Here is a 25,743-nt window from a genome sequence, read left to right as displayed (position 1 = left end):
TGTGTCAAGCCCCAAGTCAAAAATCTGAAGCGCTGTGAATATACACACGAAGCAACTTTTGTCTAATACTTAAAGCAAGACAACTTCTTTGAGGCAATTAACAACAAGCTTTAGTTTTTGCATCTCTGATCAAGAGCAGCAAAGGAAGATGAAATGTTGGGCATCTGAAAAATAAGTACTTGCTTTTTCAAGATCAGGCAAACAGATGTGTTTGTTCCTATCCCTGCAAAGAGTGATTTGCATTGTCCGGCAAATTTTTAAAATGAAATTTTGAATTTTAAACAAAGGGACACATACCTGTACACAGCCAGAGTGTCATTTATCACCATATGAATGATAAAGCAAGGATACAATTAGTATCGTATGTGTACATAAAATAATGATATAAAAATATAATAGATATAAATAAAAGTGCATGCATAAATACACCATTGTATAATTTATGCAATATACTTTTTCATAACACAAATTTAATTATACACATACTATTGCAATTATCACATGATAATTATATTTGCCTGTCTGAAAGTTATTTGCAAATATAGTTTTATGAGTTAAATAATTGCATTATATTACTGTTTAAGAATATCAGCTTATCAAGAATAATTATCTCTTCAGAAACGAAGCATTACGTACCTGCATGTGTTTGCAACAGCAAATGCAGAAAAATAAGGCCCTTTAAAATCAGAAAGCTCTGTTTGCGTTCTGAATTTTTGCCCAACTGAATTGTTTTTCATTGCTTCTTTCATGGCATCTTCAAGTCATACAATCTGATTCTATTCATATGGTAAATATTCTTTCAGTGCAAGAGCCAAGGTGGCGCAGTGGTTAAATGCAGCACTGCAAGCTACTGCTAGATCAGCAGGTCAGCGGTTCAAATCTCACCGGCTCAGGGTTGACTCAGCCTTCCATCCTTCCGAGGTGGGTAAAATGAGGACCCAGATTGTTGGGGGCAATATGCTGACTTTCTGTAAACCGCTTAGAGAGGCCTGAAAGGCCTATGGAGCGGTATATAAGTCTACTGCTATTGCTACTACTGCTATTGCTATTTATTGTCCTACATCTTTCATGAAACAAGTAGCTTCCATTATGAAAATTAGTGAGACAAGCTGAAAGTTTTAAAAATCAAATCAGGGAGAAAAATCTCTGCTACAGATTTATAGATCAGTAACAAGTATTGATCTGAGTTTGACCTGCTCACATACAAATCTGATTTTTAAAATCTAAAGTCTAATTCCAGGCTCATGTGGGGGTAAAGGAGGGAAAGAATAAGAAATCTGTTTTTCCATTCCTAATTATCTGTAACTTACAAAATTAAAAGTTTATTTAATAATAGACGAAAGGAGAAAAAAAACCCTATGTATTCACTTTGGAAAAAACTCAAGTTACAGCCAATCTACCTTTCATTCTCCCTGCAGCCAAGTAAATCTTTCATATATCCAGGTAGAGATTCTGAGAGACTTCTACTTTAGGGAATTTGATTTTCAGTCCAAGGTTTTAATTAAGATGCAGTTTAAAAAGTGAAAAGTTTCTAGAATCAGGTCATACCATTTGATTACTGCAGGTTTTTTCTTCACTTTCTGGTTTCCTTAATAGAACCTCCTATGCATTTAGTGAATTACAAAGAATTACAAAGTAACATGCTAAACATGTCAGGTCCAAAAACAAATTGCAATAACCGTAGAAAGGATAGATCTGCATCTTAGAGTTTAACTGGCTTCACATAACCACTCCCTAGTCAGAATTACAGAACAAAAGAGTTGGAAGGGACCTTGGAAATCTTCTAGTTCAACCCCCTGCTCTGGCAGGAAACCCTATACCAGTGATGGCGAACCTTTTAGGCACTGAATTCCCAAATCGGAATGCATGCACATGTGCGTGCCGAAACACCGGAAACCCGAAGACCAGCTGGCCGGTTATATGTGATTACCCAGACATAGCCTTGGCTCGATGACCTGTAATCAGTCAAAATTAGAATAGACTTTTAATGATATGGATTGAACTTATTGCAATTACTAGTTACATTTGGTGATTTATATAGTGTTGCACATTATTACTCATTCTGAACTATACTATCCAATACTGTCCAATATGAAGGTAAAGGTAAAGGTTCCCGTTGTACATAGGTGCTAGTTGTTCCTGACTCTAGGGGGCGGTGCTTAACTCCATTTCAAAGCCAAAGAGCCAGCGCTGTCCGAAGATGTCTCCGTGGTCATGTGGCTGGCATGACTAAATGCCAAAGGGACACAGAGCGCTGTTACCTTCCCACCAAAGTGGTATTTTTCTACTTGCATTTTTACATGCTTTTGAACTGCTAGGTAGGCAGAAGCTGGGACAAATAACAGGAACTCACTCCATTACGTGGCGGTAGGGATTCAAACCGCTGAATTGCCAACCTTCTGATCGACAAGCTCAGAGTCTTAGCCACTGAGACACCACCTCTCTTTTTTACTATCCAATATATCCAGTAGTAATTCTTAGTCCCTCAATGTGACATATGTTATATCTAATCATTCATAGTCCATTAATTATATTTCAGAAAAGTATAACCTTACAGACATTTTTAAATTTCTGATTTATTTATATGTTTCATATTTTTGTAAAGCTTCTTTTTTCCTCCTGTGCTACTCAACTACCACAACTTCTAAGAGGGAAAAAAGGAACATTTTTTTTAAGTGATACAGATAGTCCTCAGGTTACAACCATTCAGTAATTGTTCAAAGTTATAATGGCACTGAAGAAATATTATTTATGATGGGTCTTTATAGTCTCAGCTGTCACAGCATCCCATGATCATATGTCTGAAACTCAGTTCTTTGGTGCCCAGCCTGCAATCACAATGTTGCCTGCCATGTGACCATGATTTTCCAACATTCTCTGGCAGCTTCCCACAAGCACAGTCAATTGGAAAGCCTGCAGGAAATCAGAAGTTGAAAATTGTGGTAATGTGAGGTCCTCACTTAACAATCCTCATAAGCATTTTAACAAAGGCAAGTGGGACTGCCAGAATTGCCATTAATATAAGACAAGTGATGTCATACTTTATGACCGTGTCACTTAGCAATGGCAATTCTGAAACCTATTGCCATTATAAACCAAGTACTACCTGTAGTGTCTTATCAACTTTGAGAATTCCCTTCACTACATACTCTGCACAAGTAAACAAACATGTAAGTTTTCTACACTTGAGCATCTTATCTCTTCTTGGGAGAGATGCTGAAGATACGCATGAGATTTAAGTCCTCACATAAGGGCTAGAGCAAATTTTCTGTGATTGTCTTTTATTTTGATATTCTTTTTTGAACCAAGCCAAGCCATTTGCTGGAATGTATGAGTAAAGTTGGTTTTGATGACATTATGTACCTTGTCTTTGTCTGCATTTGCCATTTAGTAAGAACTTTTAGCATATAAGTTTGGACAGAATGTGCTTTATTGTGTGCTTCCAACCAAGAAGAATGTTTTTTTTTTACTTAGGAATGTCAAGTTCAATAGGTCAGAACAGGTACTTCATTATATACTCCCTATACAATATTGTAGTCTCTAGTCTATTTTGGTTGATTATTTCATCCTGTTCTGAGCACTGAATTTTTGGAAGGATATCAACAAACTGGAGCACGCCAAGAAGAGAAGAATCAAGATCTCCAAGATGTTCAGCAGAAGAAACCTATAAGCGACTATCGTAAGCAATAGGTATATTTAGCCTGGAAGAGAGAAAACTGGGAAGACGTGATAGCTATCTTCAGATAGTGTCATTAGGAAGATAGGGCAGAATTGTTCAGAATTCTTGCGGAAGTCATAACAAGAAACTCCATGATCTCCAAGATCCCTTCCAGCTTTTGCCTTCTGTGAACTTGTATGTGAAGAATCATAACTTTCTCTCCAAAGGTTTGCCTGGTATTTTGTACTTGGATTCTCATGGTGAATTCACTCTTCACAGCCTTCTTCTGATTTTACAACTGCAGCTAATAAAGTATATTTTTGGAGTTTAAAAAAATCATGTGATCAAAAGGAAAAAAATATATACACAAATAAGTAAATAAACCTGCAGTACATGGCTTTGATCTTCTCCAAATTGGTGGTGAATATTTGCAAAGTTGTCCATTTTTAAGTACCATATTTTGATCAAATCTTAACAAGTCTTTACCAACTTTACTTTCTGGTGATAATTAGGAGGAAGCCATTGCATATACTAAAAGATATAGTTTTCTACAAAACATTCTGAAAATGAATGAAATATCCAGTACAATTTTACTCAGTGGAAGACTCCATATTTCTTATACCTTACATATTATTCATAAATAAGTGAAGACTTTTATATAATCTATGCCATAACCACCATAAGCAATGGTGGGATTCAGCCAGTTCGTACCACTTCAGGAGAACCAGTTGTCAACTTTCTGAGCAGTTTGGTAAACTGGTTGTTTGAAGAAATCATTAGGGCAGAGAACCGATTGTTAAATTATTTGAATCCCACCACTGCATATAAGGTTGCAGATTTAGTCAAAATTTAGAATAGGGCAATGTTCTTCAATCTTAGCCATTTTAAGATGTGTGGACTTCAATTTCCAGAATACCTCAGCCAGCAATGGGAGTTGAAGTCCATATATCTTAAAATAGATTGGGAAACAATGAAATAAGCTACTAAGGATATTGCCACATGCTATTCAGGTGCTCATCATATGGTGTAGCTTCACACAGATCTAGCACTTTTTAACATCCTTATTCTAACAGTCTTTTCTTCACTCTGCATTAAGCAAACACGACAAGTTTTTAATGTAAGCTTTTATTTTTATTCATGTTTGGTAATACTATAAATTATCAGCATTATTATTCCAGCAATCAGGATCATGAGTGTTAGGTAAGCTCCCCGTTGTGAGAGCGAGTACGTTCAGCGAAGCGTTGTGAGAGTTGTGTTGGAGAACACACAAACCAGCATACAGAGACACTGCAGTTTAAATAGGCTTTTACTTTCGTGGAAATAGAGGTATCAGAGTCCATCAAACAGTCCAAGTCATACACAGATAAGACAGTCAGTCATCAATGTCTTTCAGTTAAGGGATAATCCAAATAAAATAGTCCATAATCATACAAACAGTCTGGTACTCAAAGTTTGCTAGCAGTTGCAAACTTACAATAGCTCATGGCACTTTCTAACAGCCAGCTTCCAAATCAGATCAGTCCAGCATCTAACAAACAGAGAGCTAACAGTCATTCTGGCTCCCTCTTATGACCGATTGAGGAAAACAGCAACCAATCACATTTTACAGTATGATTTAAAGAAACAGGTATAGCATTGCTATATGATTTATATATTGCCAACCCAAACGTTAGATTATATTCCTAACAATGAAATAATCTTCTCTTTCCTTTTTATGATCTATTGTTTAAAGAAGCAGCTATTATCACAAGCAGATCACCATCAACAGCAAGAAGCATGAAGTAAATTTTCCCTCTTTTATCTGAAAGAGAAGCTGAATCACCAGACTGAGTCCTTCAGATCCTGGGATATAGATTTATGAGCATTAAGATGAATGCTACATGCCGCTCTTATAGCCGATTTCATTGAACTGTCAATCCAACCAAAAGGGTAAGTTGTATGTTCTCCTGCAAAGTATACCCTACCTTCATTCTGAAACAAAGCCTTGAGAAAAAAGTTATACTGGTATGGGGTAGGAAAAGTAAAGGCCCCCATGGAGAATTTATCCAGGGCCCATTTCTGAATCACATGCCTGTTGCACACACTTTCAAGATAATACTTGGAGATGTTGTGGATTTTTGAAAGGTCATCCATAACTACATCAAGACATTCATCATCACTAAGAGGAGCAAAGAAGTCAGCATCATCATGCAGGGTGTATGAGACCAGGAGCACCCCAAGGCCACCAGGGAAGTCATGACTGGGATAGGTGACTAATCGTGTTGGGAGATCAGTGAGGGACGCCCCACCTCGGATTCCTTCCCTCTCCCAAAATTTGTCTTTGCAAACTAAAGCAATTTTAGTAGCACTTGTATAATGCAATGAGCGTAGAGCATAAGCCTTTGAAAGGGAAAGAGGGGGCTGGAATTTGATGAGTCGTGTGGCTTTTGCTGTTGCTGTGACAAGGACGTAGTCAGCAATCAGAAATGATGAGTCATCTTCATCCTCCTTGTGGAAAAACACCTTCACGTACTTGCTGGAGCGAATTATCTTTTCCACTCTGCTGTTTAAATAGATTATCTTGGACATTTCCTGACAGAAGCTGTTGGGCAGCTGGTCAAATCCACCTGTGATTTCCTCAAAACTGAAGAGGTTGAGGAAGAAGGAATAGGAATAAAGAAAGAAGTGAAGGAATAATCAGAATAATCAAGCAAAGTCAATGGGAAAGCCAGATTCACTTAACAACTATGTTACAAACTTAACAACTGGAGTGAATTACTTTATAATTGTGGCAAGAAAAGTTGTAAAATGGGGCAAAATTCACTTAACAACTGCCTTGTTTAGCAATTGAAATTTTGGGTTAAATTGTGGTCATAGGTTGAGGACTACCTGTTGTGGCCCACCAGAGGCCAGCTCATCTGGCAGCAGATTTGAACTGTGAGGAGGTTGGGGAGGAACATGGGCCAGTCCTAGAGTCTGGGGAAGGCTTTGATAAAGGCTTTGCATCGGAGGTAGAGATGGGGCCAGGGCTTTCTGACAGTTATCAGCTGCCTTTGGAGTTGGACATTAGTGGGGCAGAAGAACAGCTGGAGCCTGTTCCCAGTGTGCAGATGCACAGAGCTGCCAGGAGAAGGGAACAGCTAAGGAACAAGGGCCACTCCGGAGTAAAGCCACAGGTGGATGGTGAATGGCCCCTCCCATAGGGAATAAAGAGGAGAGAAAGGGGAAGGGAGTTTGCAGGAGTCAATTAGTCATTAGAGTGAAGACCTGTTCCTAACTTCTTGCCAAGTATTGTCTGCTACAGAGTGGCATTTGGAAGATATCGGCCTGGCAGTTCTCCAAGCCTGATAAGGGTCTGTAATTGTGAAATCTCTTGAAAGATTGTTGGCCGGGACTTTGCTGGAGAGGAATTCATTTTAAACTAAATAAAAGGGGTTTTATCAGGATGAGGAGTCGGCTTCATGCTTTTGGGAAGCCTAGGTCATAACACTACCTATATTTAGGAAGCTGTCTGAAAGCCATTAATTCTTGAAACAATTCTCAACAATTCTGTTCCATCTTCCACCTTGCAGACGTTCAGATAGTTGAAGAAAACTATTGTGTCTTTCTTCTCAAGGCCAAAATGCGCAACACCTCCCAGCCATTCCTCATAAGATTCCTTTCAAGCCCCTTGTCATTATAATTGTTCCTCTGGACATTCTGAAGTTTGTCAATGTACTTTCAAAATTGCAATGTCTTGGTTGAAATCTGATCAATAAGTTATCTGTGTGTGAACACTGTTTCATAACGATCAAGATAATGCAAAAATCCTACCTATTCTTATCTGAGAAGGCCAGGTAACCCAGGACAGAAGTGAAAAATGACATATAGTATCCGGCACCTTCATTCAAAAAGTCTCCAATCATCTCTACTGCCCCACTGCTCAGATTTCCTTCCTTAATTAAATATTCCTGTTAAAGAAAAATTGGTGAGGGAAAAATACACATAATACTTTCTTTTTGAATTGCATCTAATTTTGTAGGAGAAGAGCAGGCAGAGCTGGTGGGGGTGGAGTTAAGCATGTCATCCGTTTAGAATCATTGTGTTGCCACAACCAATTTAGTGTTGGAACTTGACCAGATTAACGTCAGCTGTAAAGAACTTAACCAGATTAATGTCAGGTGCAAAGAATCAGGAACATTCATAAGAATGCAGCATAGAAGATTTATTCAAGCCTATGCACAAGAATTTGGTCAACTAAAATTTAACACTAATTTGGCACTAGATAAGAGTCAGCAGAATTCAGGAGGAGTTGGACTTGGTGAGTTTGCTGGAACACAACAAGTCTAAGCTAATGACACCTTCACCCCACCCTCCATCTCTGCCTATCTTTTACAAATTTGTTCTTAATTTCATCTTCAACCAGCTCAAAGCAAATACAAGGCTTGATCCAGAATCTTCCTTCAACATATAAGGATTGCCATCTTCTCAAGAAACTATAATTCAATTCCCAAAAGTGCTTTTTCAAGAGGCAATTGGACTTTTTTTCTCTTTCTTTTCTTAAAGACATTTTGCTTGTTATCTAAAAAGCTTCTTCACTTGAAATGAACCAAAGGAGCTTCTTGGATGAGAAGAGAAATGTCTTCAAGGAAAAAGTCCAGTTGCCTCTTGAAAAAGCACCTTTGAGTTATGGATTGTGCTGAAATGGACAAGCTAACTAAAGAAATCCAGGGAAAAGAAGAATCAGAATTCTACCAGATATGGGATAAATGGTATAGGTGGACGGAGGAAAGAAACAAGAATCAATGAAGGAATATAACAAAACTCAAAAAATAATAGTTATGAGTAAAATAAGAGGTTTAAGAATGGTGAAATCCAAATAAAATACAATAGAAGGGAAAATAATATAAGGTGAGTGGTATTGATTGATAATTGCTATTAGAAAGAACAGGAAGCCCCTGTTCGTATTGTATTGTGTAAATGTGGTGTACGTCTAAGTTTTGTGTGCGTGTATTTTACATGTTTGTTAATAAAAAATAAAAAATTTTAAAAAAAGAAAAAAAAGAAAAAGCACCTTTGAGACAACCGTGACCTGGATGACTGAGAATCTCCATAAACATCACTAAACTCAGTAGATAATTTCTGACTTATCTTCAACTTTCTTACTGTGGGAATATGTAGGGAGCCATGAAAACATTCAGAAGCCATTACAAAAGCAAACAGTATAGAAGCATACTTTGAGCCTTGGGAAAGGGGAAAATATTAGGAAGAAGCTTGGGCTGGCTCTTCTCTGATTCCCTGGAGGAAATGACGGGAGAAATGAGGATGGAAGGGGAAACTTGGAAGATTTGCTTAACATAACCTATCCGAATAAACCCATTACTCTAATCTTTTTGTAGTTGCCTTGGTTATCTCTCATTTGGATTACTGTAATGCAATCTTAACCAGGTTGCTCTTAAGACCACTTTTACCATGTAATTCTCTTACCTTGGTGGAATATGAGTCATATTTCATTTTCAGCCTCGTGCAGTTTTTTGTTGTCTGACAAAGGAAGCAGATAAGAACAAAAATATATATAAAATTCCCAAAGCCATGTTTTGTATGCTCTCTACTCTCAGTACTTTAGATGGTTTCCAGGCATACAATCAGAGGTGGTATTCAGCCAGTTCTGACCAGTTCTGATGAACCAGTAGCAGAAATTTTGAGTAGTTCGGAGAACCAGCAAATACCACCACCACCTGGGTGGCCCAGCCCCCATCTATTCTCTGCCTCCTGAGTCCCAGTTGATCAGCTGAGTCTTCTTTTGTTGCCCTACACAGGAAAACAAAGCTGGAAAGGAGGTTAGTGGGGTGGGGAGGGAATGGAGATTTTGCAGTATCATTCCCCCTGGAATGGGGGTTTTGTAGTATTCTTCCCCAGCCATGCCCACCAAACCACACCCACAGAACCCGTATTAAAAAAAATGGAATCCCACCACTGCATACAATACAGTTGGTTCTCAATTTACAACAGTTCATTTAGTGACTGCTCAAAGTTACTGAAAAGGCACTGAAAAAGTGACTTATGACCATTTTTCACACTTTATGACCATTGCAGTATCCTCATGGTCATGTGATCAGCATTTGGATGCTTGGCTACTGGTTCATATTCACAATGCCTGCAGTGTCCCGGGGTCATGCAATCCCCTTTTGTGACCTTCTGACAAGCAAAGTAAATGGGGAAGTCAGATTTACTTAACAACCGTGATACTAACCGAACAACTGCAATGATTCACTTAACAGCTGTGGCAAGAAAGATTCTAACTTGGGGCGAACATTTAACAACTGTCTCATTAACAACAGAACTGTTGGGCTCAATTGTGATCCTAAGTCAAGAATTACCTGTATTATAGCAAATAATGCAATTAAGCTGTTAAAACTTATAAATTTGATGCATACTTTGCGTCTCTGTGTATAGGCAATCATAGCAATAGCAATAGCAGTTAGACTTATATACCGCTTCATAGGGCTTTCAGCCCTCTCTAAGCGGTTTACAGAGTCAGCATATTGCCCCCAACAACAATCCGGGTCCTCATTTCACCCACCTCGGAAGGATGGAAGGCTGAGTCAACCCTGAGCCGGTGAGATTTGAATAGCCGAACTGCAGAACTGCAGTCAGCTGAAGTAGCCTGCAGTGCTGCATTTAACCACTGCGCCACCTCGGCTCTCTTGAGATTATTATCTCACCATTGGGAGAGAGAGGAGTCAGTATCTGAACTGAGGAAAGTAGGATCTTGCCAATGCTATAAAGCAGGGGTGTCAAACTGGATTTCTTCGAGGGCTGGATCAACATTGTAGTTCTCCGCCGCGGGCCAGCTGGGGTGGGTGGGAGACAGGATGAACATCTCCTGCAGCACTTTACCAGCCAAGCTCTTCGCTAGCAGACGCACCGCAGGCCAGTACTCAGGGGTGGGTTCCAGCCAGTGCTCCTTTTGTGTGCATGCATGTACAGTTCAATAGAAATTGTTCTGCGCATGCACAGAACTAAAAAAAGTAAGATGGCGGTGGCAACAGTGCCAACCGGGAAAACAGTTTGGGGGCGTGGCAGGACTGGGTCACTGCTGGTTCCAGCGACCCAGGCCACCATACCACTACCAGTTCAGCTGAACCAGCCCGAACTAGTAGGAACCCACCACTACTGGTACTTTGCTATTTCCAGGCTGGCCCCACAGGCCAGATTTAAGTATTCCATGGGCAGGATCCAGCCTGTGGGCCTTGAGTTTGACACCCCTGCTATAAAGTCATACCTACCCTGTCCAATGTACTGCTGTAGAGCTCCTCAGCAGATTTTCCCAATTCAGAGCGACGCATTGGATATCCAAAGACATTTGGGTTTTCATTCACAGCTGCCACCCTTTCTCTAATATTTCTGAACAAGTACCAGGCATTTTTATTCGACAGAGCAAAGGGGTTTAACGGCAGATTGAACTTCTTAATATATTCATGAGTAATTCTGGTGGGGAAAAATGCAAAAAAAGTGAGTCACTGCAGGTTAAAGAGAGATCATTAAAGAGAGAGTAGGAAAAAAAGATGGGAATATATTTCTCTGCATCTGGTTTTGTACCTCCCTTAGGTGCTCCTTGCTGATGTTCTTCAAAAGATAACACAAAGTTTTCAGTTTCTGACTGCTCTTTAGAAGACCAGATCCTGAAGATGAAACTCAAGTACTTTGGCCACCTAATGATGTTTGATGTTTATTCAATTTGTATGCCGACCTATTCCTGAGAGACTCAGGGCGGCTAACAATCAAAGGGGAAGGGGGGATACAAATAGGAAAACAAAAGACAGACAAACTAAAACACAGTCGCAACAATTCAAGTGGGGCTGGAAATTCATCAGCCCCATGCCTGTCGGAACAACCAGGTCTTAGTGCAGTGATGGGCAACCTTTTTGGTGTGGTGTGTCAAAAATCGGCAAAAAATCGAGCATAACTCGCGTTGTGTGTCACTTCGACAAAAACATAATTTTGCGCAATTTATAGTTTAAACTACAAAAATATATAATTGCAATATAATTGTATTTAATAAACCAAAAACAAATTATTTAACATACCTGCTTAGTAACTTCTTTGTTCATCAGTCACTTTTTTCAATGCCATTGTAACTCTGGTCACTAAATGTTTTCCCCCTCCTCGAGACTCCTCACTTCTTCCTTCATTCCTCTTGCTTATCTACCTTCACCTTATCTGTCTTCTGCTCTTTCCCTCTCTTCCTTCCTTTCTCCTTCCATCCTCTCTTCTTTCCTCACTCACTCCCTCCTTTCCTCTTCCTTCCTCCTTCCATTCTTTCAGCTTCATTTCTTTTGCCTATCTACCTTCTCTGTCTTTCTGCTCTTTCCATTTCTCTCTTCCTCTTCGCTTCTGTTCCTTCCTCCTTCCCTCCTTCCCTATTTCTTCCTTCTTCCTTCCTTCTGCCTATCTACCTTCACCTTCTCTGTCTTTCTGCTCTTTCCCTGTCTTCCCCTTTCCTCCCTCCCTCCCTTCTTTCCTTTCTAGTTCCATCTTTTCTTCTTTCCTCTCTACCTCCCTTTTTCTTTTTTCCTTCCTTCCTCTTTCCTCTTGCCTATCAACTTCATCCTCTTTGTCTTTCTGCTCTTTCCCTCTCTTCCCCTTTTCTTCCTGCCTCCTTCCCTCTTTTCTCCCTCCCTTCTTCTTTTTCTTCTTTTTTTCTTCCATCTTCCTCCTTCTCCTCCCATTCTTTCTCCTTCCATCCATCTTTTCTCCTTCCATCTTCTCCCCCCTCCCTTCTTCTTTTCCTTCCCCCCTCCCTCCTTCCTTCCTCTCCTTCCCTTTCTCGCACACAGGAAGGGGAGGGGAGGCTTTCTAGTCGCTTTCACAGCATAATTTCTTTATCTAACTTTTAAAAAACAGTGTGCAAATCAAACTTGAGATTTTCGTAACCTGCGAAGCACCAAGTTATTATCTTCTGTTGTTACAAATTCGCAGCTACTCCATTCTTTCCGATAGGGAACTGCATTTCCCAAGATGCCTCAGGTCCTCAAAGCGCTGAACGCGGTTTTGCAATTGACTCCAGCGAGGCCCGGTAGCCGCCGGCTGGGGTGGCTGTCAAGGCGCTGACAGCGGAGCAGACGCGCCATTTGTTACTGCTTCCAGCAATCGAGACGGACGAGGGAAGCGGCGGTGGCGGACGTCAGCAGCGACTGTAACGACCGCGCGGGCGAGGTGCGGAGGAAGAACGGAAGGTCCCTCCCGCCCGTGACGACGGCTCCAGCCATGGACGAGCAGGCTGGCCCCGGCGTCTTCTTCAACAACAACAACGCGCTGCTCTTGCCGCCACCTCCGGGTGGGAAGCAACCACGCCTTGCCAACTCGCTTCCCACCTCAGCACAGGGGCCGCACAGGCGTGGTTGCTTCCCATCCGGAGGTGGCGGCAAGAGCAGTGCGTTGTTGTTGTTGGGGCCAGCCTGGTCGTCCATGGCTGGAGCCGTCGTCGCGGGCGGGAGGGACCTTCCGTTCTTCCTCCGCACCTCGCCCGAGCAGTCGTTACAGTCGCTGCCGACGTCCGGCACCGCCGCTTCTAATTAATATAATTCTCCCTCTCTTTTTCACTCTCTCTCCAGCACACAAACGCAAATGCATAGGGCAGCCCACCTCACACACAGGTAACTCCGGGCGGCTTACAACATTATGATGCACGTCTCCCCATAGGAGAGGAGATGGGGAAGCCGGGGGCCCGGAGATCACCCGGGGGATGCCGAGGATGCCTTACCAATCGAAAGCCGGCGTACCTCGTCATAATGGGGGATGGATTTCTTGCCAGGAAACGCGAGGGTTGGACAACGGCGGAGGCTCGGGTTTGTTTTTTTCCCCGGGAATAAAAGTGAACATAAGACTTCTAAATCCCCAGCAAGAAAAGAAAGGCAACTGTAGTGGTCTCTCCCCCCCTTCCTCTAAAGAACAAATGTTATCCTGCAGCAGAAGCGAAGAAATCTCAGATTTCGCCCTTCTGCAACAGCCTCCCTCGGGATCCTGCTCCTCCGCTACAGATGCATCGCGTCCCAACAGCGGAACGTCTGGTCACCTTAGGGATGAATCCTGTGCGTGTCACCCCAAATGGCTACGCGTGTCAGCACTGACACGCGTGTCATAGGTTCGCCATCACTGTCTTAGTGGCTTTGCGGAAAGCCGGAAGGGTGGTGAGGGTCCGGATCTCAATGGGGAGATCGTTCCAGAGGGCCGGAGCAGCCACAGAGAAAGCCCTACCCCAGGGAGTTGCCAGTCGACACTGGCTGGCCGATGGAATTCGGAGGAGGCCTAATCTGTGGGATCTGATCGGTCGTAGGGAGGTAATTGGCAGGAGGCGGTCTCTCTAATGAGAAGGACTCACTGGAGAAGAGCCTCATGCTGGGAAAGATGTAGGGCAAAAGAAGAAGGGGACGATAGAGAATGAGGTGGGTGGATGGAGTCAGTGAAATAGCAATAATAGCAATAGCAGTAGACTTATATACCGCTTCATAGGCCTTTCAGGCCTCTCTAAGCGGTTTACAGAGAGTCAGCATATTGCCCCCAACAATCTGGGTCCTCATTTTACCCACCTCGGAAGGATGGAAGGCTGAGTCAACCCTGAGCCGGTGAGATTTGAACCGCTGAACTGCTGATCTAGCAGTAGCCTGCAGTGCTGCATTTAACCACTGCGCCACCTTGGCTCTAAACAGTCGGTGTGAGCTTAAATGGACTCCAGGGGATGGTAGAGGATAGGAAGGCCTGAAGGAACATTGTCCATGGGGTCGCGATGGGTCAGACACAACTTTGCAACTAACAACAACAATGGGAAGTAATCTAAGAAAATATGAAAATGTATTTAAAAAAGAAAACCAAGTATGGTTAAGCAAGGCAGTCACTAGAAGCATAGGAGTAGCTCAATGAAGCAAGGCAGTCGCTTAAAGCGAAGGAGTTACTAAGTGAAACCACCAATGTGCTTGGGATCTTATTTCAGCTTTCCTTTGCTTTACAGACCTGTGAAGGTTGCAAAAGCAAGAATTGGTCATAAAGTCAATGTCATAATTGCGAATGGTCATTAAACGAGGAAGTCGCTAAATGAGAGTTAATTGTACTATGTATAGTAATATACTAGCAATTGGATTACATGTTGATTGAAATAGCAGAAGATTAACGTGCTGTCTGAAGTTAAGCTTTGCCAATCACTAGTTTGAGATCTATATGGGGAGTCTCCCCTCTAGCTAGATTTGAGATTGTGGGGATGAGTTACAATTCAATGTTTAGTTGAAATCTTACAGTAATTCTAACCAGGGGTGTCAAACTCAAGGCTCATGGGTCAGATCTGGCCGCAGGATACTTAAATCTGGCCCACGGGGCTGCCCTGGAAACAAGCTGCCTTTGCCAGTGAAATGGAGCTCAGGAAGGCTGTGTGTGGCCCTCCCGAGCTCCATTTTCAATGGCAGAGGGCTGCAGGAGGCCGTCACAGGAAAAAAGGAGCTCGTGAAGGTCACTGGTGGCATTCCCAAGCTCTGTTTTCAGTGGAAGAGTACTCAGGCCACCATAGGCGCCCCCAACACAAGTGACGTTGAGCTGGCCATGCCCAACCTGGCCATGCCCTCCGCGGCCCCCCAAGGTCAAACACAACCCTGATGCAGCCCTCAATGAAATCAAGTTTGATACCCCTGTTCTAAACAGAAAAATGGTAATGAGGACAGAATGGCAGGAGTCAAGCTGCTGTTCTATGCTCATTCTTGTGTGGAAAGTACCAGGAATTGAAAACTCAATGTGTTCAGCTAGTTTACAACAATGCGAAAAACCCCTGTGATCAAAGCCCAACAACCTTCTTACTTGCATCACACGTACGCTGCATTTTAAAAAGAAATGGGCTTTCCATTACATAGTCATCAGTGCCATGTTTTTTTGAAAACCCTTGTGAATGCCCCTACAATATGAACAGAGGTGGGCTTCAAAGATTTTAGCAAGGGGTTCTATGTCCAGTTGCTGGGTGGGCATGGCCATGGTGGGCGTGGCCTAGTCAGCCTCCTGCACTATGGTGGTGTTGGGTGTTTTTGCCTTCCCGGACTCCAGAGGTATTCCTCAAGCCTCCGGGAGGGCGAAAATGGCCTCCCTGGGTTCCAGGGGCCCTCTGGAGGCCAGAAACAGGCCATTTCTGGCCTTCCTGAACTTCCAGTAGGCCCGTTTTTCACCCTCCCCGAGCCTCTGCGCGCTCCCTGCACTTACCTCTATCCAAAATGTGCCACATGGCGACTCCTGGGAGGGGAGGGGTGGGCGCGGCCAGCCAGGAGTGGGATTTGCGGGTTCTCCAAACTGCACAGAATCTTAGCTAGAGGTTCTCTCGAACCTCTGTGAGCCCCCAGCAGCCCACCCCTGAATGTGAAGTTTGTAAAAATCTAAAACTGTGAGAACGTCTTAGGGACCGTAAAGGCCCTAAGGGGTTGGCCACGAAAAGTCAGAAAGCTAATTGGGAAAGTTGGGCAATTGAATATTGATAAGCATGAGAAGAGGACCTGGGTAAAATTGTGGAAAAGATCCAAAAAGACACCCAAAAAAAAGGAAGAGAGTTTTAGGAAGAGAGGAACACGTGATGAGAGAAACCCTGGAAGCCATTACTGAAGCCAGAATACTGGAAGGTGTGTGTGTGTGTGTGTGTGTGCATGCACGTGTGTATGTTATTGGTTTCACAGCCTCTTTATTACCTGTGGGCTTTAGGTAGGCGCATTGCTCCCAATTCCACATACCAATCTTTCTCGCGATGAGTCATTATCCGCCCACCAACACGGTCACTAGCCTCTAAGACGTGAACCTAGGAACAAATATATTATGACAGCTTTTCTTGATTCCCCCTGCCTCTTTCTCTTTGAGGAATTAAAGGTAAAGGTAAAGGTTCCCCTCGCACATATGGGCTAGTCGTTCCTGACTCTAGGGGGCGGTGCTCATCTCCATCTCAAAGCCGAAGAGCCAGCGCTGTCTGAAGACGTCTCCGTGGTCATGTGGCTGGCATGACTAAATGCCAAAGGTGCACAGAATACTGTTATCTTCCCACCAAGTTATTTTTCTACTTCCATTTTACATGCTTTTGAACTGCTAGGTTGGCAGAAGTTGGGACAAGTAACAGGAGCTCACCCAGTTATGCGGCGCTAGGGATTCGAACCGCCAAACTGCTGACCTTTCTTATCGACAAGCTCAGTGTCTTAGCCACTGAGCCACCATTTCCCTTTTTGAGGAATTACGATTCCCAAATATAAGAAACTCCAGGTTTTTCTGGACAAGCAATGTTTCTAATTGATAAAAAAATTCATATTCAAACATCTGTGGGAAGCATACGAGCAGCACTTTTAACAGTTACTTTAATCTAACAGAATGTTTTCAGTTTACCAAGAAACATGGAGACAAAAATGCCATCTACAAATAAATCTCTTAATTTGTTGAGATTCTGCATCCTATCAAATATCAAGTAACATAGAATGTAGTTTATTGAATATTTATTGAGACACAGAACGCTATTGTCTATGTTAATTTTCAAATACTGCAAATACAAAATTTGATGCTAGTTATCAAAAATTTGATCTTTTGATAGAGAGCATCCATTAGGAAGGGTCAGTATATATACTCCAGCACATGTGTTTGTTGAAGTGTGTGAGACATTGGTAGTTTGGATTTAGTTCTTTGTTTAGCTATATCCTTCGATATAAAGCAGTGGTTCCTAAACTGGGGGTAATTTAGACATAATCTGGAAGGTAATAAAGGACATAGTGGCTCGGTGGTTAAGACACTAAATTTTAGTCCATTAAAGAGCCATAGCTCAGCCTTTCAAGACCTGAGTACAGCAAGACACAGTGATTTCCCATCATTTGTCCCAGATCCTGCCAACTTAGCAAATTGAAAGCATGTAAATGCAAGTAGATGGATAGGTACCACATCCAAGCATGTGGCAAGATAAGAGTGTATCGTATTTCACCATACACTCTATCAGTGGTGGGATTCAGCCAATTTGTACCACTTCGGGAGAACCAGTTGTTAAATAATTTGAATCCCACCACTGCACTCTATGCTGCGGTGTGATGTCATGCTAGCCACATGTCACAGCAATGTCGCCAAACTGCAGTGGCTCTTTGGCTTAAGAAACAGAGATGAACACTGCGTCCTAAAGTTGGTCATTACTAGCAAAGTAACGCTCCCTACAACATCCAGGAGGGTAATGGGGGAATATATAATTGCTTGCTTGTGAGTCAAAGATCCAATTTGGGGCCACTGCTGCAAGCTACTTGTAAAACAACACAATCTGGTTTTGTTTTGTTTTGTGTTTTGTTTTGCTTTGCTTTGTTTTTGTGAAGATAATGGCTTTACTGGAGACTGGGAAAAGGGATAATATGGTCACTGGTGTAAAATTTGAATTATGCTGACCTATCTTTTTCACTTGGAGCTCATATTGAGATATCATGCTGGGACCCCAATATTTTAAATACCTGTCCCACCACTCACCACAGGTACCTCTCCATATTCTTGAGGGTTGAAATGGAAGGTTGGTATTTTCCTATCAACAGCATTACCTGATGTCCAGCGTCTTTCAGTAATTTGGCAGCAGTGAGTCCACTTATTCCTGCCCCAACAATCACAATTCTTTTTGGGTTTGACGTCTTTTCCAGCCCATTTCTGGCAATATTTAACAGCTCCTCATAGTTAGGGTCCTCAAAACATTTCATCCAGTCATCTTCCTCTTCATTGGCATGGTTTACAGAGGCCCAGATGGCCAGGAGAAGTGGTACGAGTGGCAAAATTGCTAGGGAAAAAAAAGCCAAGCTTTGATTGAAAGGAAGGGAGACAGCAAATGAAAATATGTTTTGGTCAGCTTTCCTGAGTCAGGTATTTAATTCTGGATCTTTTCTGGAGAAATCTTCATTCAAGAAAGTAACCATTTGGTGTTAGCTCAACAGTTGAGACAGCTGGTTAGTTGGATGGATGTGTAGCATCAGCAACTACATTTCAAGTAGCTTAAAGGACTAGTTAACAAAATGGCTAAAGAAGAACATCAAAATAGCAATAGCACTTAGACATATATCCTGCTTCACAGTGCTTTGCAGCCCTCTCTAAGCGGTTTACAGAGTCAGCCTATTGCCCCCAACAATCTGGGTCCTCAATTTATCCACCTTGGAAGGATGGAAAGCTGAGTCAACATTGAGCCTGGTGGGATTCGAGCTGCCAAATTGCAGGCAGCAGCCAGGTGAAGTAGCCTGCAGTACTGCACTCTAACCACTGTGCCACCTCCTTTTTACGCACTCATAATTACTAATAGCTGAATGAACAATGACCTCACTTGTGACAATTTCAATCTATGAATTTATGCAAAAACATATGTGGTAATCATCTATGAGCATTCTTTTTCCCCCTTATCTGTATAACCATTCTATCAACCTACTACATGAAGATGAAAGGAATCTTGATTAGGAGGGATGTAGAAAAATCCACTTACAAAGATCCGAATCATGAAAGCTGTGATATTCCCTACTATGGCATTCTAGGGAAGTTAAAACTGGACTTTAAAGAAGCAGGATAGGAAGAGATTATTGGTGCCTTTGAACTTTGGTGTTGGACAAGACTCCTGAGAGTACCATGGACAACCAGGAAAACAACCAATGGCTCATCAAACAAATCAACACAGAATCCAGTTACCCTGCTTTAGACAAATGAGGCAAAGACATCGCTCTCTGGAGAAGGCTTGGATGCTGGGAAAGGTGGAAGAAAAGAGAAGAAAAGGACAACCAGCCAAAAGATGGACACAGTTACAGTGGGGGTGACTGCACCACTGGGAGTCTTGAAAGACCAAGTTAGGCATGATTAGGTTAGATATTCATGGAGAATATCTGTGTGGTCACTAGGAATTGAAAATGACTTGATGGTAGTCATAATCAATCAATCAATCAATCAATCAATCAATCGACAGCTTAATTAACTACCATCTTGCCTTTGAATGCAATATTTCATTTTGTTTTTTTTCCTGAAATTCACCATAGTGGGGTATTAGTTTGGACCATGAACCTGGAATGAGGGGTAAGATGGCTTTAACCCTTTACTTCTTACTATAGAAAGGATAAAGAGGTAGTTTGATGTAGTGGTTAAGACATCTATCTCTTCCAACTTATTACTGTAATGATGTTTTTGTATCTTTCAATTTATATTGTTTTTATTAGTTTCCTAATACAATTTCATAGCTTATTAGGAACCTTGACTAACACTAAGTGTTGTATCTTTTTATTCTTGAGGAATTTATTTTATTCTCTTTATGTACACTGAGACCAAATACACCAAAGACAAATTCCTTGTATTTCCAATCACACTTGGCCAATGAAGAGTTCTATTCTATTCTATTAGGCTAGACACGGGAAGTCTGAGTTTTAGTCTTGCTTTGGTCACAAAGACAGCTGGGCCAGCCACTTTCTCTCAGCCCTAGGATGGAGGCAATGGCAAACTACTTCTGAAAAACCTTGCCAAGAAAACTGCAGTGTCTTAGTTAGGAAGTCTTCAAGAATGGTACATGACTGAACATAAGGGAGGGGAAAAAAGCAGAAAGGCAGCGATATTTGGGCAGCTACAATGTAGAGGACCAATAGAGGGCAGCAAATGAATATACATCTTTATTGCCATTTAATGAGCCTCTGGTTTTTTACAGTTCTAATATGCTAACCTATGCTATGGAGAGAGGAACAAGCTGTCGTTTTCAAGAGCAGCAAACTTTGGTAATTAAGGTGTTATGTTAGGACTTTTGCCCTACAACCATACAAGGTGACTTTGGGTCAATCATTCTCTACCAACCTCACAGAATGGCACAGATATAATAGCAATAGCCCTTAGACTTGCCATGTTTCCCAGAAAATAAGACGGGGTCTTATTTTCTTTTGACACCCAAAATAAGCGCTTGGACTTATTTTCGGGGAGGTCTTATTATTTTTGAGCTGCAGGAGGCGGTGAGCGTGGTCACCTCAAGGCTGCTGCTATGTTGCAATATTTTCAAGGAGGGTTTATTTTCAAGGGAGGGCTTATTTTAGGGCATGCACTCAAAAGCCCAATTGGGCTTATTATCCAGGGAGGTCTTATTTTCAGGGAAACAGGGTATATACCGCTTCACAGTGTTTTACAGCCCTCTCTAAGTGGCTTACAGAATCAGTCTGTTACCCCTAACAATCTGGGTCCTCATTTTACCCACCTCAGAATAATGAAGGGAGATTTTGATGGAAAATCCCTGGCGCTTTTGGAGGAAAGACGGACTAGCAGGCTAAACGTTTTAAAATGCGTCACTTAATCCAGTGTGATTTTTTCCCCCCTCATGGATGTTGCTGAATTAGAGAAATCGAATCGTATTTGGAGGGGGATGTTGGGGAAGAAGTGAAGGACTTAGTAATACACTATTCCCCAGTTCTGTCGGGGGGGGGGGGAAATGTATCAAGGGGAAGAACGTAGAAATGAATTTTATGAATTATGGCGAACCCAGTTAATCAAGTCTTTTTGTCGAGTCATGGGCATTAAATACAGCCAATTCCCCCCCCCCCCCCAAAAAAAAACAGGCTTTTCAGCTATGTTTTGGACAAAATATTTTTTTACTAGGAAATTAACAAATAGAAGTGACTCGTGGTAACCTTTAACTTTGTATTCCAAAAAAAGGAGAAGCTTTGGAGCATGTCAAGATACGCTGATAACTCTGTCAGCAATTCTTTAACCCAAACAATTTAAGGTATTTAATGTTGATATTCTCCAGGTTTTCAAGAAGGGACTAGACATCCACTTGTCTAGAATGATATGGTGTTTCCTGCTTGATCTGAGGGTTGAACTAGAAGGCCTCCAAGACCAAGATCCCTTCCAGTCCTATTATTCTATATTCTATTATTAGTGCAGAAGGTAACCGCATGATCCAGAACCCTACCAAAGTAGCTGCTGACAGAAGCACTGCAAAGGAACTTCTTCCTTTTGATTCCAAAGGAAATTCATCATATGCAAGGCTAAAATTATTATTCAGGTTAAAAGGCTCATCATTATACCCCAAAGTACATAAGGCTTCTAAAACAATGTCTATGCAGAAAATGAAATACTTACAGGACTTGGCCATGTTCGATGAGGAGGGTAAGGATGCAAATCTGTGCTCTTATTTATACTCAGCAGGTGCCTGGTTGAGGGGAATGGATCCAACTCCCTGCAGCCAGGTGGGCGTGACTCAGTGGGGGTGGCCATTTGGGTGTCACCAGGTGGGCATGGCCAGGTCAATGTGAAGGATCAAGTGCAGCCGGCTCAACGCAGATGACTCGGGGTGGCTGGGTGAGCGTGGCCAGGTGGATGCAACCAGATGGGTGTGGCCAAGTGATGGGCACCAGGTGGCCGTGACCAGGTGGGTGCAGAACAAGTACTCCAGACAACTGGACATGGAGCCAACTTGGCACCGTGCCAGAACAAAATCACCTGCAGACATGCTGGCAAACAGGGAGCAGGTAAGCTGGCAAAATTTGAAAGCCAAAGAGTGGATTTCCCCACTCTGGACAAATACTCCTTTTTTCTTTCTGTTTCCCAGGAAAGGTTTCTCTGCTAAGTTTCACAAGGAAGGGAGGAAGTGGGTGGATTCCCTCCCCTCTTTGAATAAATGCTCCTTTTTTCCTTTCTGCTTTCCAAGAGAGGTTTCTCTGCTAAGTTTCACAAGGAAGGGAGGGGCAGGGTATAGATTCTGCCAAAACTTAGCAGAGAAAGCTCTCCTAGGAAGCCAAAAGGGGAAAAAAAGGAGTGTTTCTCTGTTGGAATGTCTGGAGTCAGTTCCAAGTTGGGGAAAAAGACTCTGGAAACATGGAGGCTGCTTGAAAAGATGGTTTAATGGTGGACAGGGCCACATGGCTTGAGTTCCTGAACAGAAAAAGGAATCACATGGTTCAAGATGTTGGGTGAAGGAAGGGCTGAGATGCTGAAAGTCCCTGGTTTTATGCCCTCTCTGGGCTTTGAACCTGAGCTTGTATTCTGATTGGTTGTCAGACTCCCATGCATCTCTGTAGGCTGTGTTTTGAGTCCACGTTTGGTTGAGCATTGCTTCTTCCCAGGTGTCCTGTGGTGAGATGAGTAAAGGGCTAATGCTATCATGCCTTAATCCCATCACCCTGGAGCTGAGAGGGATCTTTGTTATGTAGAATAAACTGGCTCAGGCCTTTTAATGGCCCATTGACAAAAGTAGGGGCTATTAAGAGTTAGTCTGTTTCCTGCATAAAAACATGTTTCCCCATTTCTGATCCAGGGAAATATAATATTCTGCCTTTTCAATATTTCCCAGGATGTTTCATTTTTCTAGGAGAGCAATGGGTGCTAACTTCCTACATCTTCAAATGGAGGAATCCAGCCAGTGGTGGGATTCAAATAATTTAACAACCAGTTCTCTGCCCTAATGACCAGCTGGGCAGGCATGGCTGAGTAGGCATCAGAGATTTGTTGCTTCCGGTTCGCACCATTGCAGGCGAACCTGCAGTGGAAATTAGGACTGGGTTGCTGAACTGGTAGGGACAGTAGACTGGCCCAGCCTACGAATCGGTTCCCCAGTCACCCATGCCATTGCCGACATGTTTTTAGGCATTTTATAATGTTCTGCACATGCACAGAACAATTTACAGGCAACTGTGCATGCACAAGCAACGCATGGCAGGTGCGCACGCGAGCCAACCGGCAGCAATGCGTACAAAGTGAACCAACAGTAACGCCAGCAGCAGCCACCTCTGATGGGCAGGTGACTGGATGGGCATGGTCAACTCTATGTCATTCATGTCAGGGTGCACCTCGCCTCACCTGGCCCGACCTTGTTCCTCCCCGCCCAGCCACTCCTTGTCACACCCGGCCACCAGATCAAGCAGTTTCCAAATAGAAAGAATGCTCACATTGTGCAAATAAATAACAAGACATGTTGGGATCAGGTTTGATGCAACTCGCAAAGTATTACTGCTCCTTCTAGTCTCGTTTCCTACTAACAGGTCCACCTCAGATTGCAATTTGTTACAACCTCTCTTGCCTTTTGCATCACTCTATGAGAGATTATTCTGAAACGTTGTCTGTGATGTTTGCAGATTTACAAGTTTGTTTCCTGAGACCCTGTTTTCGAATGCAGTTCTTACAAATTATTTTGACATTCCTTCCTCCTTTTTAAACAAAGTAGTGGTTAAGGTGCTGGCCTAGAAACCAAGAGACTCATGAGTTCTAGTCCCATTTTAGGCTTGAAAAAAATGGCTGAGTGACCAGTCACTCTCTCCCAGCCCAAACTAAACCACTTCTTAGATTGTGGTTGTGGGGAAACTGAGAGAGGAAGGAATATTAGATAACTTCTCCACCTTGGGTTCCTTATGAAACAATAAAGACAGGATAAACATCTAACAAAATAAATAAATTATTTGTGAGAATGATGTCCTTCTAAAGGAGAAGGAGTGCCAACTGCCTTGCCACATGCCTTATACTACTGCATTTATTTCGTTTTTATCCACTTTATTTTTCTCTACTTTTTGGTTTATTCTTCAATGATGGCATAGCCTGTGACATTCTTATCTGTCTCACATGCCAGGGTTATGTGGGAAAGCATCAGGTAAACACATCCATGTGACTGACAGGCAATGGCAGCAGAAATCACTAAGCAGCTACATTAAGACAGAAAGGTGGGGGCACCAGGATGCAAAAAACGGAGGATTTTCAGGGAGAAGAGAGCTGAGATCAAACCGGCACAGCCTACAGAAAGGTAGGAAAGTCATCCATGCCTCTTTTATGTGCTCTTCCCCATTGGAAATTTTGAGATTGTTTCAAACTGACAGTGCAAATATTGCCCCTGATCTACAAGATTGCAGATCTTTTTAATGATCTTTCACTTTTTATCTGGATAAGTGCTGACGGGATTTAAAAAGCAAATTCAACCATGCCCCTTTTTTCTGTTTAATTTTGCCAAACACCTCCCCAACTGACAATAAAATAGCACTCACAACTCACAATAAAATAACACAATGAAATAGCACTTTTCCAATATTTGAGGGGCTCCTATGAAGATGGGGGGGTCAATCTATTTTCCAAAGCACCAAAGGGCACAAGAAACAATGGAGGGAAACTAACCAAAGAGAGAAGCAACCTACGTCCTAGGACTAAGGAGAAATTTCCTAAGGATCAACCAATGGAATGGCTTTCCTTCAGAAGTTGTGGGTCCTCCATCATTAGAGGCTTTCAAAAAGAGATGGGACAACTATTTGTCTGAAATGATATAGAGTCTCCTGCTCGAGCAGGGAGCTGGACTAGAAGACCTCTGAGGTCCCTTCCAACTCTATTATTCTATGTTCTCTATGTCTAAATTGAGTGCTTCACACAGGGGTGGGTTGGCATGCGTACTAGCGTCTGTGTGATGCTCCAGCTGCTCCTGGAGGATCGCGCAGGTGCTGTATGCGGGTGGGTGGACCCTTCGGCGTTCCCGGAAGTTACTTACTTCCGGGTTCGCCGACCAACCGGTTTGCGGGGACCACCGCGAACCGCCTGAAACCCACCCCTGGCTTCACAGCAGAAGCAACACAGCTGGTATTGCTACTTTGCTTTAAATGCAGGACCTGTATGATCAAGCTGCATCATTGTATCTTGTATCTTTTCCCCCCTGGAAGAAGCAAGAAATAGCCAACATTGCAGCAGCTCTAAAAGGCCTTGGGGAACGCCTTGGAGTATCAACTGATCACAAAAGTGTTATTTAATACCCTTTATAATGAAAATGTTTGTAATCTTATCCATCTTCCTGAAGGGAAGAGGTTAATGGGTTTCCTGGGTGTTTCCCTGCCCTAATTCTGTCAGTTTCTATTGTTTATTCAAAGCGTATGCCAGCTGCATTCCTGCAATTTTCTTATCGCAACTAAATATTCACCTGCTAATTGGTTCTTGGCTGTCTGCCCGGAGATAGTAATAGCAATAGCATTTAGATTTATATACCGATTCATAGTGCTTTACAGCCCTCTTTAAGTGGTTTACAGAGTCAGCCTCTTGCCACCAACAATCTGGGTCCTTATTTTACCCACCTCGGAGGTATGGAAGGCTGAGTCAACCTTGAGCCTGGTGGGATTCGAGCTGCCAAATTGCAGGCAGCCAGT

General features: G+C 42.5%; 1 protein-coding gene across 1 annotated transcript in view; it reads right to left on the bottom strand.

Moving 5' to 3' along the window:
* Positions 1-5,476: 5,476 nt before the first annotated feature.
* The window catches only part of LOC116524038 (L-amino-acid oxidase-like), a 31,332-nt gene continuing 11,065 nt past the window's right edge, over positions 5,477-25,743 (bottom strand). Inside the window, exons 2-7 of the mRNA XM_032239135.1 lie at positions 18,184-18,413; positions 16,330-16,436; positions 10,906-11,107; positions 9,104-9,157; positions 7,451-7,587; positions 5,477-6,281 (exon numbers count right to left, since the gene is read on the bottom strand). Of these exons, the coding sequence (XP_032095026.1) occupies positions 5,477-6,281; positions 7,451-7,587; positions 9,104-9,157; positions 10,906-11,107; positions 16,330-16,436; positions 18,184-18,413 (1,535 nt within the window). The remainder of the gene's footprint in view (positions 6,282-7,450; positions 7,588-9,103; positions 9,158-10,905; positions 11,108-16,329; positions 16,437-18,183; positions 18,414-25,743) is intronic.

This window comes from Thamnophis elegans, chromosome 2 (genome assembly GCF_009769535.1).
Source record: "Thamnophis elegans isolate rThaEle1 chromosome 2, rThaEle1.pri, whole genome shotgun sequence".
Classification (NCBI taxonomy): domain Eukaryota; kingdom Metazoa; phylum Chordata; class Lepidosauria; order Squamata; family Colubridae; genus Thamnophis; species Thamnophis elegans.
This window is presented reverse-complemented; position numbering and strand designations above follow the sequence as displayed.